At 43.9% G+C, this 20,779-nt stretch overlaps 1 protein-coding gene and 1 non-coding gene across 3 annotated transcripts in view; both read right to left on the bottom strand.

Moving 5' to 3' along the window:
* The window catches only part of RILPL2 (Rab interacting lysosomal protein like 2), a 28,974-nt gene that overhangs the window by 1,374 nt on the left and 6,821 nt on the right, over positions 1-20,779 (bottom strand). Inside the window, exons 2-4 of one of the 2 annotated variants that reach the window (XM_069557691.1) lie at positions 16,787-16,938; positions 9,958-10,071; positions 928-4,350 (exon numbers count right to left, since the gene is read on the bottom strand). In XM_069557691.1, the coding sequence (XP_069413792.1) occupies positions 4,344-4,350; positions 9,958-10,071; positions 16,787-16,938 (273 nt within the window). In that variant the 3' untranslated portion in view covers positions 928-4,343. Of the gene's footprint in view, positions 1-927; positions 4,351-9,957; positions 10,072-16,786; positions 16,939-20,779 lie in introns of those variants that run through there. The other variant, XM_069557690.1, reaches the window with a different exon arrangement.
* On the bottom strand, positions 10,193-10,299 carry LOC138423007 (U6 spliceosomal RNA). The gene has a single exon (XR_011250113.1). It is a non-coding gene; the product is annotated as a U6 spliceosomal RNA (small nuclear RNA).

Below are 20,779 nucleotides of genomic sequence, written 5' to 3'. Positions count from 1 at the left end.
TGTTCTCAATTCCTCTCCTGTCATCCCATCTGTTGTATTTTAGTCACCATGCCCCAAATATGTTCCTAATCCCACCACTTATCTCTTCCACTGCCACCCCCAGGCCGAGCCACCCTGATGAGCACCACAGCCTTCCTGTCCGCCCCCTCCCCCGCCACCCCCACAATCCACTCACACAGCAGCCAGCCATGACTGCCTCACTGTGCAGAGATAAGTCATTCCTCAGCTTAAACCCTTCCATGGCTCCCCACTGTCCTCGGGACAAAGATAAAACCCTTCTTAGCGTGACCTAATTCTTTGGAAAGTCATGCATTCATTCACTCCATAACTTGTCTGATCATGAAACCGCAGCCTCACTATCTTTAAACCTGTGTGTTCAGTGTATGCTCAGTTGCTCAGTCGTGTCTCACTCTTGGCAGACCCGTGGACTGTAGCCCACCAGGCTGCTCTGTCCATGGGATTCTCCAGGCAAGAATACGAGAGCGGGTTGCCATGCCCTCCTTCAGGGGGTCTTCCCAACTCAGGGATCAAACCCAAGTCTGGCATCTCCTAAATTGGCAGGGGGATTCTTTACTACTAGTGCCACCTGGGAAGCCCATGTCCTTAGGCTGGCTTACATACATTTCATTTTTGCCATATCAGGCTCAAACTCCAATTATGTGACCCAAAGAAACTCCCCAAGAAGAGGCAGAAAGAAACCAGTAGCTTATGCATCTGGAACCCTTGTTTCCAATGTGATCCTCAGCCAGTGAATATCCCACATAAACACTTTCAGATCTGATACACTCTGTAGGGTGGAGATGCTCTCTCGTACATTATCTTACCACAGGAGACCCTTTCTAGGGAGAAGAAACAATTTGACTCTGTCCCATCAACCCTTCTCCACAAAGCGGTCAGAGTAAACTTTTTTTTTTTTTTTCAAAAAGATTTTATATTTTATTCTCGGCTGCATTGTGCGGCATGTGAGATCTTAGTTTCTGGACCAGGGGTTGAATCCATGCTTACTGCAATGGGAGCACAGAGTTTTAACCCCTGGATCACCAGGGAGGTCCTTAAGCTTTTTATAGGTGAATTCGGACATGTCACTCCCCAGCTTAAAACCTTCCAAGGTCTCTCCAAAGCACTTAAAATGAAATCCAAAGTCATCACTGGGATCCACGTGGCCTAGAACGACCCGGTCGCTCCCCACTCCAACCTCACCTCCCTTCTCTTTGCTGCTCCAGCCACTATAGTCTCTGCTGCACAAGCTGTCTCCAGCCTCTGGCCTTCATACCTGCGGTTTTTTCTGCCAGGAAGGCAGGGAAAACTCAGATCATTATGATCTTTCAGAACTTAGCTTGAATGCTGCCTTTTCACAGGCGCCTTCCAGGACTCACCAAATCTAAAGTAGCTCTTCATCGGGACTTCCCTGGTGGCCCAGCATTTAAGACTCAGTGCTCCCACGGCAGGGAGGATGGGTTCAATCCCTGGTCAGGGAACTAAGGTCCCCCATGCCTTGAGGTGAGGCCAAAAAAATTTAAAAAGTAGCTCCCTATCAACCTCTCTCTTAGCACCCTATTTAATGGTCTTCAGTGCATATAGGGCCATCTGAAATTGTCCTGACCAGTTCACTCTCTACCTCTCCCACTAGAATGTAAGCACCATGAGGGCAGGGACTCTGGCTTGTTCACTCTACCCCAGCACCTAGAACAGTGCCTGCTGCACAGTAGACCCTCAATAAATATTTGTTGGAGGAATAAATAAATGTGGTTTCAGGTGGTCTTGTCTGACTAAGCTATTTTCATGCAGTCATTCAAGAAAGCCTGGACTTCCCTGTGGTACAGTGGATAGGAATCTGCCTGCCAACACAGGGAACACAGATTCGATCCCTGGTCCAGGAAGATTCCACATGCTTTCAAACAACTAAGCCCGTGTGCCACAACTTCTGCGCCCACATGCTGCAACTACTGAAGCCCGTGTGCCTACAGCCTGTGCTCCACAGCAAGAGAAGTCATCGCAATGAGAAGCCCACGCACCACAATGAGAGAGTAGCCCGTGCTGGCCGCAACTAGAGAAAGCCCGAATGCAGCAATGAAGACCCAGCGTGAGCAAAAAATAAGGAAAGAAAAGAAAGGAGGAAAGAAAGCCTGGCAGAGACATCCTTGGTTCAGTGGTCAGGACTCCACCCCTCCACTGTAGAGGGCCTGAGTTTGATCCCGGGTGAGGGAACTAAGATCCCACAAGCCTGGTAATACTTAACTAAGAAGATGCATCCTCTGTGGGCTCTCTGCCCCCACAGAATCATGTCCTGCCTTCTCTGGCCTCTCCGCTCCAGGAGGCTGACATCTGTGGGTGATCTCAACAAGCTCCCTTGTCCTCTAGCTTCTGGCTGTGCTCAGCCAGTGGGAAGCACCAGCAGGAGCTGGGAGAGTGGGAGGAGAGGAATGCAGGGGTATTCACTCCCAGCTCTGCCCCTGCCAGCCTCATCTCCCTAGCCACTGTGTGCTCCTCTTCTGAAGGCCACACTCCAGTCTGACTCCCCCAGGGCCCCTCACAGCTCCCTTTCCTTGCTCCTGTTGCCCGCCCCAGGGTGCGTCTCCATCCCTTATCTCTGTTCCCACACCTGTAAGATGTCCCTTCTTGAAATCTGTTTCAGTCACTCCTTTTGAGTGAGCCTTGGTTTCTTGATAAACAAGAACCCTGGCTGATAGGCGCCGTGGCCCTGCAATTTTCCTCCTGGATGTCTATCCCCGGGAAATTCACACACAAGTCTATGAGAGGACATGAATAAGCATGCAGATAGTCACTGCAGCACTGTCCACAGTGGGGGAAGGCAATCTGGGATCCCATCACTGGGGTTGGAAACAAGATGTGTGTCTACACCGCTAGGAGGATAGATCTTACAAAACTGCTTAGGGACTTCCCTGGTGGTCCAGTGGCTAAGATTTCAAGCTCCCAATGCAGGGGGCCTGGTTTGATTCTCGGTCAGGGAACTAGATTCCAGAAGGTCACAATTAAGACCCAGTATATTCAAATAAGGCCTTCCCTTGTAGGGAAGGTGGTAAAGAATCCACCTGCAATGCAGGAGACCCTGTTTCGATCGCTGAGTCTGGAAGATCCCCTTGAGGAAGGCATGGCAACCTGCTGCAGTGTTCTTGCCTGGAGAATCCCATGGACAGAGAAGCCTGGCAGGGCTATAGTCCATAGTGTTGCCCCCCAAAATAAAGTCTGACACTGTTTCCACTATTTCCCCATCTATTTCCCATGAAGTGATGGGACCAGATACCATGATCTTTGTTTTCTGAATGTTGAGCTTCAAGCCAACTTTTTCACTCTCCTCTTTCACTTTCATCAAGAGGCTTTTGAGTTCCTCTCAAAAGGCCTGAAGCGACTCAGCACGCATGCATGCACAGTCAAATAAAGAAACAAATTAAAGCAAAACAAAAAAATTGCTTAATGTCCATCAAGAGATGAAGAGATAAATCAAAAGCAGTCTACACATACCATGGAATATCACCAGGCCTTAAAAATGAAAGAAATTCTGACATGTGGTATGAAATGGATGAACCTGAGAACAATATGCTAACCATATAAGCCCATCACAGAAGGACAAATACTGTATGTCTCCTCTTATATGAGGTCTCCAGAGTAGTCAGATTCATAAAGACAGAGAGGGGAGTGGTGGTTGCCAGGGGCTGGGGGAGGGGAACTGAGCAGTTAGTATTCAATGGGGACAGAGTTTCAGGGTGGGGTGATGAAAAAGTTCTGGAAATGGATTGTGGTGATGGCTGCATAATATCATAAATTTCCTTTTTTCTTTTTTTAGCCACACCACAAAGTATGTGGGATCTTAGTTCCCCGACCAGGGATCAAACCCACGCCCCCTGCAGTGAAAGTTCAGAGTCTTAACCACTGGACCGCCAAGGGTAGCCCCTGTACACATATTGACATTTAACGCCCCTGAGAAATGGGGACTTCTCTGTTGGTCCAGTGGCTAGGACGCCACACTCCCAGTTCAGGGGCCTGGGTTCAATCCCTGGCTGGGGAATTAGACCCCACGCGCCGAAACTAGGAGTTCGAATTCTGAGACTAAAGACTCCGAGTGCTGTGGCTGGGGATCCGGAGCACCCCAACTAAGGATCCTATGTCCCACAATAAGACCTGGTGCAGCCAGATAAAAAAGGATTTTAAAAAAATGATTAAAATGGTCTCACAGACATAGAAAACAATCTATTATGGTTACCAAAGGGGAACTACGGGGGAGGAATAAATTAGGAGTTTAGTATTGACATATACACACTGTATATAAAATAGATAAACAACAAAAACCTACTTCCACACATGGAGTAATATTCAACAACTTGTTATAACCTATAACAGAAAAGAATATTTTAAAAGATACATATTAAATATATACATAATGGAATCACTTTGCTATACACCTGAAACACAACACTGTAAATCAACTATACTTCAATTTTTAAAAAACAATTAAAATGGTAAATTTTATGTTAGGTACAACTTTTTAAAAACACTGAAGAAAAGAATCATTCACACTCAGTTCTCAAAACCCAAAGCATTTGACCATATATTGCTTAAAGCTGTGCCGCCCAATACAGTGGCCACTACGAGTCTTAATTGAAATATGCTGTCAGTGTGAAATATACATAAGATTTCAAGGGCTTACTATTTTTAAAAAGATTGTAAAATATCTCATTAATAATATTTTATAGTGAACACATATTGAAAATGACAGTATTTTGGAAGCATTGGATTAGTAAAATATATTACTAAAATTTTTGTTTAAAAGTGCCTGAAGAATTCCCTGGCGGTCCAGAGGTTAGGACTCTGAGTTTCCACTGCAGGGGGCAGGGGTTCGATCCCTAGTTGGGAACTAAGATCCCGCAGCCATGGCACAGCAAAAAAAAAAAAAAAAAAGCCTAAAAAAGAAGAGTGCCTGGTAAAAAAGAAAACAATGACAGTGCTTAATGAAGGCGGAAAAAAGCACTAGGAAACAGAATGAAAATGAAGTGTTAAACAAAATATCAGTTACCATTGAAAACACATTCACATAAGACAATATATACTTTCTAGAACACATTAAATACATATGAGATGGGCTGAGCGGGAGGGGAGCTGGGAAGCAGATTGCAGATGGGCGATGGAGATAGAGAGGGAATAAATAAAAGCAAGAAGAAAGAAAGCTTGTGTTGACAACGAAGCTCATCGTGCCATGAGCTGAGAATCACTAATGGAACACTCTGTTCCTGAGGATCCAAAAAAAGAAAAAGAAAAAAAATCTCTCTTCTCTCTTGAAACAAAGGCATCTTAATTAAATCTGCCCTGGGAGGTAACCCAGAATCTCTGACCCCTCAAAATTACTTCCCTGTAAAACCGGAGTCGACAGAGTCCTTATAAAATCGGTCACGGCAGTACCCCCAGGGTGAACATCTCGCCTGGCGCACAGTATAGACTCAGTGAGGGTCTGTTGACTAACTAATGACCAGATAACGTGAATGGAAGTTGAGGTCCCCTCAGTCCTCCCTGGGAGGCAAGACTAATGAAGCAAGAGCTGGATGGAGGCTGAGGACCTGATGCAACCCACAATGATGTTTCATTCGGATCACACAGTTTTTATTTGTAAGCTTAAACAATTTGCCAGCATTTGGAAAACAGATTCCTTGAACAAATCCGATGTCTTGGCATCTCTCAAGAATCAGAAGGTCTGTTAACAAGTTGTTCACTGGCCAGACAGAACTGAAGGGCAAATGTCCCCTTCCCCACCCTACGCCCCCCTCACACATCCACAGGAAGTGCTTGGCCCCCGCAGGCTTTCGAGTTTGACATCCTTGACCAAGGCTGTTTCTCACTTTCGATCCAAAAGACCAGGAGCTGGTAAACTGTCACCAGGTCAGACATTTTCAAAGCAACCAAGACCAACAGGCTGCTCGCTTCAGCCTGGAGTTAAGGAAAGGTGTGCCTCAGCTCAGCTCAGTTCAGTTGCTCAGTCATGTCCAGCTCTTTGCGACCCCATGGACTGAAGCATGCAAGGCTTCCCTGTCCATCACCAACTCCGGGAGTCTGCTCAAACTCATGTCCATCTAGTCGGAAATGCCATCCCACCATCTCATCTTCTGTCATCCTCTTCTCCTCCTATCTTTCATCTTTCCCAGCATCAAGGTCTTTTCCAATGAGTCAGTTCTTTGCATCACATGGCCAAAGTATTGGAGTTTTAGCTTCAGCACTAGTCCTTCCAATCAATATTCAGGACTGATTTCCTTTAGGATGGACTGGTTGGATCTCCTTGCAGTTCAAGGGACTCTCAAGAGTCTTCTCCAACACCACAGTTCAAAAGCATCAATTCTTTGGCACTCAGCCTTCTTTATGGTTCAGTTCTCACATCCATACATGACTACTGGAAAAACCATAGCCTTGACTAGACGGACCTTTGTCAGCAAAGTAATGTCTCTGCTTTTTAATACGCTGTCTAGGTTGGTCATAGTTTTTCTTCCAAGGAGCAAGTGTCTTTTAATTTCATGGCAGCAGTAACCATCTGCAGTGATTTTGGAGCCTAAGAAAATATAGTCTGTCACTGTTTCCATTGTTTCCCCATCTATTTGCCATGAAGTGATGGGACCAGATGCCATGATCTTAGTTTTTTGAATGTTGAGTTTTAAGCCAGCTTTTTACTCTGCTCTTTCACTTTGATCAAGAAGCTCTTTAGTTCCTCTTCGCTTTCTATGTTGTCACCCTGCTTATCTGAGGTTATTGATATTTCTTCTGGCAATCTTGATTCCAGCTTGTGCTTCATCCAGTCTGGCATTTTGCATGATTTACTCTGCATATAAGTTAAATAAGCTAGGTGACAACATACAGCCTTGATGTACTACTTTCCCAATTTGGAACCAGTCCGTTGTTCCATGTCCAGTTCTAACTGATGCTTCTTGACCTACATATAGGTTTCTTAGAAGGTAGGTAAGGTAGGTATTCCCATCTCTTAAAGAGTTTTCAACATTTTGTTGTGATCCACATAGCCAAAGGCTTTACCATAGTCAATAAAGCAAAAGTAGATATTTTTATGGAATTCTCTTGCCTTTTCTATGATCCAACAGATGTAGGCAATTTGATCTTTGGTTCCTCTGTCTTTTCTAAATCCAGCTTGAACATCTGGAAGTTCTCGGTTCAAGTTCTCTGTTGAAGCCTAGCTTGGAGAATTTTGAGTATTACTTTGCCAGCGTGTGAGATGAGTGCAATTGTGCAGTAGTTTGAACATTTTTTTGGCATTGCCTTTCTTTGGAATTGGAATGAAAACTGACCTTTTCCAGTCCTGTGGCCACTGCTGAGTTTTCCAAATTTGCTGGCATATTGAGTGCAGTACTTTGACAGCATCATCTTTCAGGATTTGAAATAGCTCAGCTGGAATTCTATAACCTCCACTGGCTTTGTTCATAGTGATGCTTCTGAAGGCCCACTTGACTGCACTTCACACAGGATGTCTGGCTCTAGGTGAGTGATCTCATCATCATGGTTATCTGGGTCATGAAGATCTTTTTTGTATAGTTCTTATGTGTATTCTTACCACCTCTTCTTAATATTTTCTGCTTCTGTTAGGTCCATACAATTTCTGTCCTTTATTGTGTCCATCTTTGCAAGAAATGTTCCCTTCAGTTCAGTTCAGTTCAGTCGCTCAGTCGTGTCCGACTCTTTGTGACCCCATGAATCGCAGCATGCCACGCCTCCCTGTCCATCACCATCTCCTGGAGTTCACTCAGACTCACGTCCATCGAGCCCGTGATGCCATCCAGCCATCTCATCCTCGGTCATCCCCTTCTCCTCCTGCCCCCAATCCCTCCCAGCATCAGAGTCTTTTCCAATGAGTCAACTCTTCTCATGAGGTGGCCAAAGTACTGGAGTTTCAGCTTTAGCATCATTCCTTCCAAAGAAATCCCAGGGTTGATCTCCTTCAGAATGGACTGGTTGGATCTCCTTGCAGTCCAAGGGACTCTCAAGAGTCTTCTCCAACACCACAGTTCAAAAGCATCAATCCTTCGGCGCTCAGCCTTCTTCACAGTCCAACTCTCACATCCATACATGACCACAGGAAAAACCATAGCCTTGACTAGACGGACCTTAGTTGGCAAAGTAATGTCTCTACTTTGAATATACTATCTAGGTTGGTCATAACTTTTCTTCCAAGGAGTAAGTGTCTTTTAATTTCATGGCTGCAGTCACCATCTGCAGTGATTTTAGAGCCCGAAAAAATAAAATCTGACACTGTTTCCACTGTTTCCCCATCTATTTCCCATGAAGTGATGGGACTGGATACCATGATCTTCGTTTTCTGAATGTTGAGCTTTAAGCCAACTTTTTCACTCTCCTCTTTCACTTTCATCAAGAGGCTTTTTAGTTCCTCTTCACTTTCTGCCATAAGGGTGGTGTCATCTGCATATCTGAGGTTATTGATATTTCTCCCGGCAAATGATTCCAGTTTGTGTTTCTTCCAGTCCAGCGTTTCTCCTGATGTACTCTGCATATAAGTTAAATAAGCAGGGTGACAATATACAGCCTTGACGTACTCCTTTTCCTATTTGGAACCAGTCTGTTGTTCCATGTCCAGTTCTAACTGTTGCTTCCTGGCCTGCATACAGAGTTCTCAAGAGGCAGGTTAGGTGGTCTGGTATTCCCATCTCTTTCAGAATTTTCCACAGTTTATTGTGATCCACACAGTCAAAGGCTTTGGCAGAGTCAATAAAGAAGAAATAGATGTTTTTCTGGAACTCTCTTGCTTTTTCCATGATCCAGCGGATGTTGGCAATTTGATTTCTGGTTCCTCTGCCTTTTCTAAAACCAGCTTGAACATCTGGAAGTTCACGGTTCACGTATTGCTGAAGCCTGGCTTGGAGAATTTTGAGCATTACTTTACTAGCATGTGAGATGAGTGCAATTGTGCGGTAGTTTGAGCATTCTTTGGCATTGCCTTTCTTTGGAATTGGAATAAAAACTGACCTTTTCCAGTCCTGTGGCCACTCTTGAGTCTTCCAAATTTGCTGGCATATTGAGTGCAGCACTTTGCTCCCAATGCCAGGGGTCTGGGTTCAATCTCTGGTTGGGGAACTAGATCCCACCTGCCACAAGTAAGAGTTTGCATCACACAACTAAGGGATCCCACACGTCACATAGAAGATCGAGGATCCTATGTGCTGCAACTGAGACCCGACACAGCCAAATAAATAAATAAATATTTTTTAAAAAAGAAGAAAAGGCATATCTCAGGCTGTTGTCCAAAGTTTCCCCACATTCAATTGTCTGGGCATTCATTAAAATCCAGATTTCTGGGCCTCATCCTAGAACCAGCAATTTGATTTCTGAGAATCTGAACTTTAACTGTCATCTCACAGTCTATGGTTTGAGGTGCAGAAACCAAAGAAACTGGGAATGAACAAAGGTGCATGAAAATAAGGGGAGTGTTCGAAGGAAACTGTCTTATGTGTCCTAATGTTGGGAGACAGGGGACCCTCCAGAGCTGGAAGTAGAAGAGGTGATGATTTAGCCCCCGTAAACTCCAATAATGATTGCTATTGTTTTTCTTGCTGTTTAATATTAGTATTATTATCTGGTTACTGTATTATATCACAGGGAGGCAGTAGAGTGTAGAACCTGGACTTCCTTGGGTTCCTGACTTCACTACTTACAATGTGTGTGACCTTTGGGTACAGAACTTTACCCCCTGGAATTTTATTTCCCCATCTGTGAGTCAAGGATAACAACAGTGTCTACCTCATAGGGTTATTGTGATGAGTCAATGAATTAATAATGTCAGGTGCTTATGCTACTGTCTAGAAGATACCATAATACACCAGCATAGCGTTTTCATATCAGCTGCAGGACCACCACCAGGAGAGCAGGGCCTCCCCTCTCACCCCCACTCCTTCCTTTAGCGATTATTTAGTGGCAACATGGGGCAGCAAATCAACTTACAGTTTCCTTATGATTGTCTTCTCCTCCTTGTTGCTGTTGGCATTGCTGCCCCTGGGAACAAAAGCCTCTTTCTCTCTTCTTGCTCCTGGGCCTTCTCTTGGTGGAATCAGACCACTGGGAAAAATGAGATAATTAAATGGGTTGTTTTATTGCAGATCTCTTATCTGTTCATCTTTGAAAGTGAAGGTTCTTTTTTTTTACAGTTTATTTATTTACATATTCATTATTATTATTAAAACACACAGAATGCTTCATGAAATTGCATGTCATCCTTATGCAGGGGCCAGGCTAATCTTCTCTGTTTTGTTCCACTTGCAGTATATGTGCTGCCGAAGCGGGCACTGAAAGTGAAGTTTCTTCGTAATTATTATTATACTAATAATGCTATCATTGAAAGCTCTAGAGTTAGACATCCTGATCCAGATCTCTGGAATCTTCCTTCCTCTTTTCCAATGTTGATACCTCTTCTTTCCTTCTCTTATCTAATTACCATGGCTGGTACTTCAAGCTTCTCTAATTTCTAGAAATATGATCATGTATAAATTCTCTAACTCAGGGCTCCCCAACCTTTGGGCCACCAACTGGTACCTCCTGTCGGATCAGCGGTGGAATTAGATTAGAAATAAAGTGGACAAAAGTGTAAAGCTCTTGAATCATCCTGAATCCATCCCTCACTACACCTTGGTCTGTGGGAAAACTGTCTTCCATGACACTGGCCCCGGATGCCAAAACGGTTGGGGACGGCTGCTTTAACTTAAGCCTTGATTTCCTAATTGGTAATAAAAGGATCATAAAAGTACCTGCCTTCTAGGATTGAGGGATTAAGTGAGATAATACATAGAATTCATTCATTTAACAAATATTATTAAGCTACATAGTCTACCAAGGTATACAGACGTAGCAATGAACAAAACAGATAAAATATCCTCTCTCATGCAATTTATATTCCATTGAGAAGAAAACAGTCAACGAACAAATAAGTAAAAATGTAAAAATATATGGTAAGTCAGGTGGTGCTAACAGCTAGATTGATATTAATCAATAAGATACTGAGGTCAGGTGACCCAAAGAGGGCCAGAGTACTTCCCTGGACTTGATGTACAGAACTTGGAAGAAGGCTGTTCTCTCTTACTTGTTCAAGGGGGACCCCCAGCACTCATGCTCCCTGAGATTCAGAAAAGGATTGTCCTTCATACAAGATTAGGAGGCCAGCAAAGAAAAAGAATCAAAGAAAGAATCAGGACTGGGGTCCCTGATTCCAACCCTGAGGTCTTAGATGCAGTTTTTCTCTTTATTTCTGAGAGCAGTTCTAGGATCCTTCCCAGCTCTGTGAACCGACAAAATCTCCTTTGGTACCTTAGCTGGTTTGAATTTGAATAGGATCTCTGTTACTTGCAACCAAAAGAAGCCTGACTGTGATGAAGCATTTCAATGTCTGACCTAGTAAGCTCATTAGATCCACTTAGGTATTTTGTTGTGTATACCAACTGGTAAATTTATGCTTATGCTACAGGCACAAATTTCCCCCTTACCACAGACTGAATTATGTCCTCCCAGAATTCGTATGTTGAGACTTCCCTGATAGTTTAGTGGCTAAGACTCTGAGCTCCCAGTACAGTGGGCCTGGGTTCAATTCCTGGTCAGGGAACTAGATCTCACATGCTGCAACTGAGAGCTTGCATGTCACAACTAGAGGAATCCACATGCTGAAACTAAGACCCAACACAGTCAAATAAAAACAATAAAAATTTTTTTAAAAAATTGTTTTTAAAGAATCTGTATGTTGAAGCCCTAACCCCCAGTATTAGAGTATTTGGAGATAGGGCCTTTGGAAGACAATTAGGTTTACATGAGGTTATGAGGGTAGGCCCTCATGATGGACTAGTGCCCTTTTAAAAGGAGATACAGCTTTCTCTCTTTCTCATTCTCCCCACCAGCTGAGGACACAGCAATATGGCAGCTGTCTACAAGCCAGAAAGAGCCCAAACCAACCGTACTGGCAGCTTGATCTAAAAATTGCCTTTCCCCACTACCTACAGCTACAAAACAGCCTAAAACTTAGTGATTTGCAATGATGGGGGACTCCCTTGGCAGTCCAGCGGTTAAGAGTCTGCCTTCCCACACAGTAGATGTGGGTTCAATCCCTGATTGGGGAACTTGGATCCCACACATGACACAGGGTGTAGCCAAAAGTTAAAAAAAAAAAAAGCGAAAACAAATAAACAAAAAACAATGATTTATGACTTCTCGTGATGGCTCTATTTTTTTTTTTTTTTTTCTGGCTGCTCTGCACAGCTTGTAGGATATCAGTTCCCTAACCAGGGATTAAATCCAGGTCTTTGGCAGTGAGATTGTGAAATTCAAACCACTGAAAGGGCCAAGAAATTCCCAGATGGCTCTATCTCTTATGGTTGATTTGGTGGTTCTCCTAATGGTCCAGCTGGGGTTCTCAAGTAGCTGTGTTCAGTTGGTGGATCAGCTGCGGCTGTCATATGGGACCCCTTGATTCTTCTTCATATGACCTTTCCACATGACTGCCTTGAGCTTCCTCATAGCATGGCAGTCTCAAGGCAGCAGTCTGAGAGCACAAACATGGAAGCTGTTAGGCCTTTGAGAGTCTTAACCTTGGAAGCCAAACAGCATCACTTCCACCACATTTAACTGGTCCAAGAAAGTTATAGGGCCATCTAGATTCGAGAAAAGGGAAAATAGACTCTACCTGTACTCTGATGAGAGGAGTGGCAAAGTCTCACTGCAAAAGGAGATACAGCTTTCTCTCTTTCTCATTCTCCCCACCAGCTGAGGACACAGCAATATAGGAAAAACTGTCGTGTCCATCTTTGGAAACAGCCTACCATAGCTGCCTTCAGTTAAAAACTATCCTTAGTACGAGCCTGGGCTTCCAAATTGATGCAGTTGCTAAGAGAACACCTCAGTTGACATGCTGGTTTCTCCAGAATATATAACACTAGAGACTAAACAGAATCCTGCTATCTGTCTATCAGCCTGCACCAGATGGGAAGTGCCCATCTGTTGTTCTCTGGGAATTCAAAACTGGAACCAACATGTGTTGCTTTATTCACTTGCAAGCTGCTTACGGCATTGGCAGTCTAGCAGTTTCTCTTTTTAATTAACTGTGTCTAGAGCACTTATTAAATGAGATGAAGGCAGGTCTTTCCATTAACGTGGTTCCAACCTCAGAGGAAGGAAGACAATTAAATTCCTGTTGGCAGAATTCAGTCCTTTCGGATAGGGCTTTCTAAGGACATTTTTACTTTGCTGCTCTCTTAATGATGTCACATTGAATGAATTTAACGAATAATATCATTGGAGGACTTCCCTGGTAGTCCATTAGCTAAGACTACAGAGTTCCCAATGCAAGGGGCCTAGGATGGATCCCTGGTCAGGGAACTAGATCCCACAAACGGCAATTAAGAGTTTTCCTGTTTCAATCAAAGATCCCTCATGCTGCAAACCCGGCACAGTCAAATTAAAAACATTTTTTTTGTTTGGTTTTGTTTCAGAGTACATCCCATACTTCCAAACTTTCCAAGTTTCAATGTGGTGTGATAATTAAAAGCTCAGGCTCTGATGTCAGTCTGTCTGACATTACATCTCAAGGTTGCCACCACCAGCCCAGGGACTTTGAGCAGCTACTTGACCTCTCTGACCCTTAGATCATCTTGGGGATAATATTACCCTAACTCACAGGCTTGCTGTGAACACTAACTGAAATTATGCTTGGGATACACTAAGCAGAGTTCCTGGTAAATCTGTACACAGGTCAAGAAGCCACAGTTAGAACTGGACATGGAACAACAGACGGTTCCAAATTGGGAGAGGAGTACCTCAAGGCTGTATATTGTCATCCTGCTTATTTAACTTATATGCAGAGTACATCATGTGAAATGCCGGGCTGGATGAAGCACAAGCTGGAATCAAGATTGCCAGGAGGAACATCAATAACCTCAGATACGCAGATGACACCACCCTTATAGCAGAAAGTGAAGAGGAACTAAAAAGCCTGTTGATGAAAGGGAAAGAGTAGAGTAAAAAGCTGGCTTAAAATTCAACATTCAAAAAAACTAAGATCATGGCATCCAGTCCCATCACTTCATGGCAAATAGATGGGGAAACAATGGAAACTTTATTTTATTTTCTTGGGCTCCAAAATCACTGCAGATGGTGACTGCAGCCATGAAATTAAAAGACACTTGCTCCTTGGAAGAGAAGCTACAACCAACCTAGACAGCATATTAAAAAGCAGAGACATTACTTTGCCGACAAAGGTCTGTATAGTCAAAGCTATGGTTTTTCCAGTAGTCATATATGGACGTGAGAACGGGACTATAAAGAAAGCTTAGCACCAAAGAATTGATGCTTTTGAACTGTGGTGTTGGAGAAGACTCTTGAAAGTCCCTTGGACTGTAAGGAGATCAAACCAGTCCATCCTAAAGGAAATCAGTCCTGAATATTCATTGGAAGGACTAGTGGTAAGCTGAAAACGCCAGTACTTTGGCCACCTGATGCAAAGAACTGACTCATTGGAAAAGACCCTGATGCTGGGAAAGATGGAAAGTAGGAGGAGAAGGGGATGACAGAGGATGAGGTGGTTCGATGGCACCACCGACTTGATGGACATGAGTTTGAGCAAGCTCCGGGAGTTGGTGATGGACAGGGAAGTTTGGAGTGCTGCAGTCCATGGAGTCGCAAAGAGCCAGACACGACTGAGTGACTGAACTGAACTGATAAATATCAGTTGGCATGGGACGTCCCTGTGATCCAGCAGTTAAGACTCCATGCTTCCAGTGCAGGGGATATGGGTTTGACCCTGCGGGACTAAGATCCCATGTGCTCTGCAGCACCACCAGTACACCAAAACGAAACAAATACTAGTTGACTGAGCCTGTGCTCTAAGTCTGTGTGCGGCAGCTACTGAAGCCTGTGCACCTAGAACCTGTGTTCTGCAACAAGAGAAGCCACCACCAAGAGAAGCCCTCACACTGAAACAAAGAGTAGCCCCAGCTCGTCGCAACTAAAAAAAGCCTGGGAAAAGCAACGAAGACTTAGCGCTGCCAAAAACAAATACATGAATAAATGAGATAAAAGCAAACAAATATTAGTAGGCAATACGTTTTTCTTCTTTTGGTCTTTCCTTTGCCTGCCTCTAATGAAACCTTTGTTTAACTGCGGGCTTCTCAGAATTATTCAACCACAGAGCTCCTTTATGCCGTGCCCTGTGGCTTGTGGGATCTCAGTTCCCCAACCACAGACTGAACCTGGGCCATGGCAGTGAAAGCACCGGCTCCTGACCACAGGACCACCAGGGAACTTCCTAGAGCTTCCTTTTCAAGAAATACCCACGTAAAGCAAAACATTTTGAGAAACATGGTACAGAGGGATACAGCAAAGTCCAAACCTGCTCTATCAACAACTTCCTTATTTCCTGCCTTGCTTATCCTACAATTCCTCCTGTATACAATATTTATTATGATTTTTTTAACTTTTAATTTTTATACAATTTCAAACTTAGAGAAAAGGTATAATATTAGTGTAAAAACTTTCCATATACTTTTTACCCCGATCCTTCAAATGCTTATCCATGTATCTATCTACCTACCTAGCCATGCATCCATCTTTCCATCCACTGACCCATCCACCCCTACAACTATCTACCGTCTCTCTGAACTCTCTTGAGAGTGAACTGGAGAAATCCTACCCCCTTACTCCTAAATACTTAAGTGGCTTTCCAAAGAACGAGGACTTTCTGTTACATAACCAAGTTGTTCAGTTATCAGAATCACCACATTGATCTTTGCAAATAGTGAATCAGACCTGGTCATTCCCTTGATTAAGGCATCCCAGAGTCTTCTTGTTACATTTGCTATAAAACTAGAGCTTCTTGGTGGGGGGGGGGGGGAGGGAGTGGGATGAATTGGGAGATTGGGATTGACACATATACATTATTGATACTATGTATACAATAGATAAGTAATGAGAACCTACTGTGTAGCTCAGGGAGCTCAATGCTCTGTGGTGACCTAGATGGGAAGGAAATCCAAAAAAGAGGGGATATATGTATACAAATAGCTGATTCACTTTGCTGTACAGCAGAAATTGATATGACATTGTAAAGCAACTATGTGTGTTAGTCACTCAATTGTGTCTGACTCTGCAATTTCGTGGACTGTAGCCCTCTAGGCTCCTCTGTTCATGGAATTCTCTAGGCAAGAATCCTGGAGTGGATTGCCATTACAACTATACGCCAATAAAAACAACAACAACAAAATAAAAAACCTAAAGCTCCCTTCTGTGGCCATCACGACCAGCTCCTGGTCTCTTCTGAACCATTATATACCTCACAATCCAAGGTCCACCATGGTGGGTCCCCTTAAGTGGCCAAATGGTTCCCACCCCAGGACCTCTGCACTTCCTGTTCTACTTTTGCCCAACCAAACTGTTACTTGGTTGGCTGCTTCTTGTCATTCACCTCAGAGGGGTCTTCCCTGTCCACCCAATCTGACACAGGCCCCTCCCCAGCACTCCAGTCTCCGATGAGTCACTTTTCTACATTCTCTTCAGCATCCACCACCCTCATCCTGCGGGCTCACTGCAGGCTTCCTGGCTGAGTGCCTATCTTCCCGCTAGCCTAGCATGGACTTCCCATTTTGTTTCCTGCTCTACCCTCAGTGCCGGGAATAGTTTCCAGCATAGAGTGGGTCTCCAGCAAGTCGACTGAACGAACATCAGAACAGACAGGTAGCATATCAGGGAGTTCCAGACAGGATCTGGGTCTGCAGAGCAGGAGCCCCAGGGCAGCAGAGCCCACCTCTTATAGCACTGCAGCTCTTCCTGCACCACCAGCAGCTGTGACTTGAGCTTGTTGCGCTCCTGAAGCACGTCCCTCAGCTCCTGCAGAGTAAAGCGCGGTCGGTTGGGATCTGTCAGGTCAACCACCATTTTGTCTGGTCCCAGGTTCACCTGTAAGAAAGGACATCGCTTGTACATTTTACCGCACGAGGATGGGCTTTCCATCCCCGAAAGGAAAGTTCTCTTGTTCTGTTACTCCAGGGACCTGATGAGGTGAGGCACCGCCTGCTGCCAAGTGTTTGGTTGATGGTAAAGAGTTCTGGGAATTCCCTGGCAGTCCGGTGGATAGGACTCTGTGCTTTCGTTAGGACTCTGGGCCCTGGGGTGATCCCTGGTTAGGAACTAAGATCCTCTTTAAACATTTTTTAAAGAAGAAGAAGAAGCAAGAGTTCTAAGTACTATTCTCCAAGAAAGGAGCCAGGGCTCCTTGGAGAGGGGCTGAGTCTAGGGCTGGAGCAGGGAAAGTCCAAGTTTAGTCTGGAATATTCCATTGTGTAAGGGATGGAGACAGCAAAAGGACATAGTTCGAAGGTGCTCCTAACTGGCCAAACTGAACAATCTGAGTAACAACATTAATAACAAGAATGGATAATAAGCCATCAAATAAAAAGAGGAGGATTCAGGAATCTATAATTTTTTAATTTAATTAACTAATTAATGGGGATCTAATAGCTAATTTTATATGTCAACCTACTGGGCTAAGGAATACCCATTATTTTGAGGTGTGTGTGAAGGTGTGTTTTGGAAGAGATCAGCATTTGATCTGGTGATCTAAGTACAGCAGAGGGATCTCCCCACTGTGGGTGGGCATAATTAAGGCCCCGAATAGAACAAAAAGGTGGAGAGAGAGTGAATTCACTTCCTGCTTGAGCTGGGACATCCTTCTTCTCCTGCCCTTGAGCACTGCACATCAGTGCTCCTGGTTCTTGGGATTTCCAACTGTCCCAAACCAGGACTTTTACCATCAGCCCCTGACACAAGCCTTCCAACTTGGACTGAATTACGACATCAGCTTCTTCGGTTTTACAGCTTGCAGACATTAGATTGTGGAACTTCTCAGCCTCCATAACCACCTGAGCTGATTCCTATAATGAATATTCTCATCTACATCTATAGCTACATCTATATCTCCTATTGTTCTATTTCTCTGACTAATATGCTGGGAAGGAAGGGGATCTGTACTTTACAGCAGAATGCCAATTAATATTTATTTATTTATTTATTTGACCGCACCAGATCTTAGGTGAGGCACAGGGGATCTTTGATCTTTCCTGTATCATGCAGGATCTTATAACTGTGGCATGTGAACTCTCAGTTGCAGCAAGCGAACTAAGAGTTGCAGCATGCAGGATCAGAAGGGGGGATCTACTTCCCTGGCCAGGGATCAAACCCCAGACACCTGCATTGGGAGCACAGAGTCAACCAGTGGACCACCAAGGAGATCCCTGGAATGTCAATTAATGTGTAGAAGATGATAAGAGTTAGAAAATCCTTTTGCAACCAATTTAGTAATAATTGATTCAGGCAAGACTAATGAATGGATCTAAAACCACTGGGTGGAAATTTGTCAGAGAACAGGACATTTTACACAGTTTCAAAGTATTTTCCCATAGGCTACTTTTGCATTACAAAGGGCATAAAAGCACCCTTCCAGTGCAGAAATTTTGTAGACAACACCTTAACCAACGGCTAGAAGTTAACATCACGAAACATCACCAATAACAACAAACTGAATCAGGCACCTTCTGATCCAAGACACTGAGAAGGATATAGCATCGCTTGAGTGATAACCCTGCTAAACATGTATTACTTGTTTAAACATGAATCAAACTGTGAGGAGACACCAGAACAAGCTAAAGTTGAAGAACATTCTACAGACACTGATACATAATATATTCAAAAATGTCAATGTCATGAAGGAGAAGGAAAAGCCCAGGAACTGCTCCAGACTAAAGGTGACTAAAGAGAGGTGTCCTACTTCCCTGGTGGTCCAGTGGTTAAGACTCCGAGCTCCCACTACAGGGGGCAAGGGTTCGATCCCTGGTTGGGGAATTTAAGATTCCGCATGCTTAGAGGTGCAGCCAAAAAAAAAAAAAGGAGAGACAGATATTTCCTAAAGATACTGTACAACTCTATACTAGATTATATATCAGAAAAAAATGCTATAAAGGTCATTATTATGAATTTTGAATAGGGATGGCATTTAGATCTTAGTATTCTACCAGCTTTCCCCCCTGAATCTGATCATTTATTGTGGTTATGTACCAGTATGTCTAGGAGATACACACTGAAGTATTTAGTATTTAGGGTGAAAGATCCTAATCTTCTACTAACTCTGCAGCTAACATAATGTCTGCTCAAATAGCTGGGCAGACTTTGAATGAGTAAACAATGTGTATATACATATGTGTATATGGGTGTCTATAAATAGACACCTATAAATGGGTGTCAGTCTGTATATCTTTTTTTTTTTTGACTGGACTATGCGACATGCAGGATCTTAGTTTCCTTACCAGGGACTGAACCCACACCCCAGGCAGTGGAAGCAGGGAAGTTTCAGTGTCTATTTCTGTTCTTTTAAAAATAATTTTATTTATTTTTGGCTGTGCTTGTCTTTGTTGCTCTGCATGGGCCTTCTCCAGTTTTGGCAAGTGGGAGCTACTCCCTAGTTGCAGTGTTCCAGCTTCCCATTGCGGTGGCTTTTCTTGTGGAACACGGGCTCTAGGCTCCAGTAGCTGTGGTGCGTGGGCTTAGATGCCCCGCGGCATGTGAAATCTTTCCAGACCAGGGATCAAACCCACATCCCCTGCATTAGCAGGCAGACTCAACCACTGGACCACCAGGGAAGTCTCCAGTGTGTATTTCTTAAGACATACTACACACAGACACACACACATACACACACACACACACATACACACACACACATATACACACACCTGAGTACAACAGCTGAATCAGGGTGAACAGAATACTAGTGTTCATTGTACTTGTCTTGCAACTCTTCCATAGGTTTGACATTGCTTCAAACTGAAGTTAAAATGAAGCAAATATTTGAAAACAACCTAAATGTCCACCAGCAGAAGTCTAGTTAAATAAACAGAGGCACAACCACACTCGGGAATATTCTACAGGTGATAAAGAGAATAAGGCACACCACAAAGAGAAAGGCAGTGGTGCCCACATTCCTCCTCTTGGACTCATAAATATCAGTGGTGTTTGAGAAAACACTGTCATAAAAGCTGCGTGGAAACTGGCTCCTTCACTGACTGCAAAGGGAGCCAATCACTTTATCCCCTTTAGAGTGCAATTTGGCAATAGTTCCTGGTGGCACCAGGCTTCTCTGGTGGCTCAGATGGTAAAGAATCCACCTGCAATGCGGGAGATCCAGGTTCGATCTCTGGGTCGGGAAGATCCCCTGGAGAAGGGAATGGTAACCCACTCCAATATTCTTGCCTGGAGAATCCCATGGACAGAGGAGCCTGGTGGGCTACAGTCCATGGGGTTGCAAAGAGTTGGATACAACTGAAGTGACTTAGCATGTATACACATTAAAATGTCAAATGCCTTTCCTTTGACCAGTGAGTCCACTTCCTCTACATACTCAGGGGCCAACTGGTACAGATCAGAGTAACCCACTGAGGCTCGGGCTCAGAGCAAATGATTGGAAAACAAAGGTCTTTTGATAGGAAACTGGTTAAAGCAGAGATTCTTAACATTTGTGTTCTACAAATCTTTTTTGGCAGTCTGGTAAAGCCCATGTGGATTCCATCTCAGAATAATGATCTTAAATGTATAAAACAAAGGCATAAGATTACAAGGAAATCAACTAAGATAACATACACTCATCAAAATCTAAAAATAAATATGTGATCCCAAGACCTGCTCCTTCATTGAACACAATGTAGCTACAGGCCCAATAAGATACAGAACAAAAGCAAAGTTTTGAGAT

This window comes from Ovis canadensis, chromosome 17 (assembly GCF_042477335.2).
Source record: "Ovis canadensis isolate MfBH-ARS-UI-01 breed Bighorn chromosome 17, ARS-UI_OviCan_v2, whole genome shotgun sequence".
NCBI classification, from domain to species: domain Eukaryota; kingdom Metazoa; phylum Chordata; class Mammalia; order Artiodactyla; family Bovidae; genus Ovis; species Ovis canadensis.
Note: the sequence above shows the minus strand (reverse complement) of the source record. Positions and strands in the feature narration are given on the sequence as shown.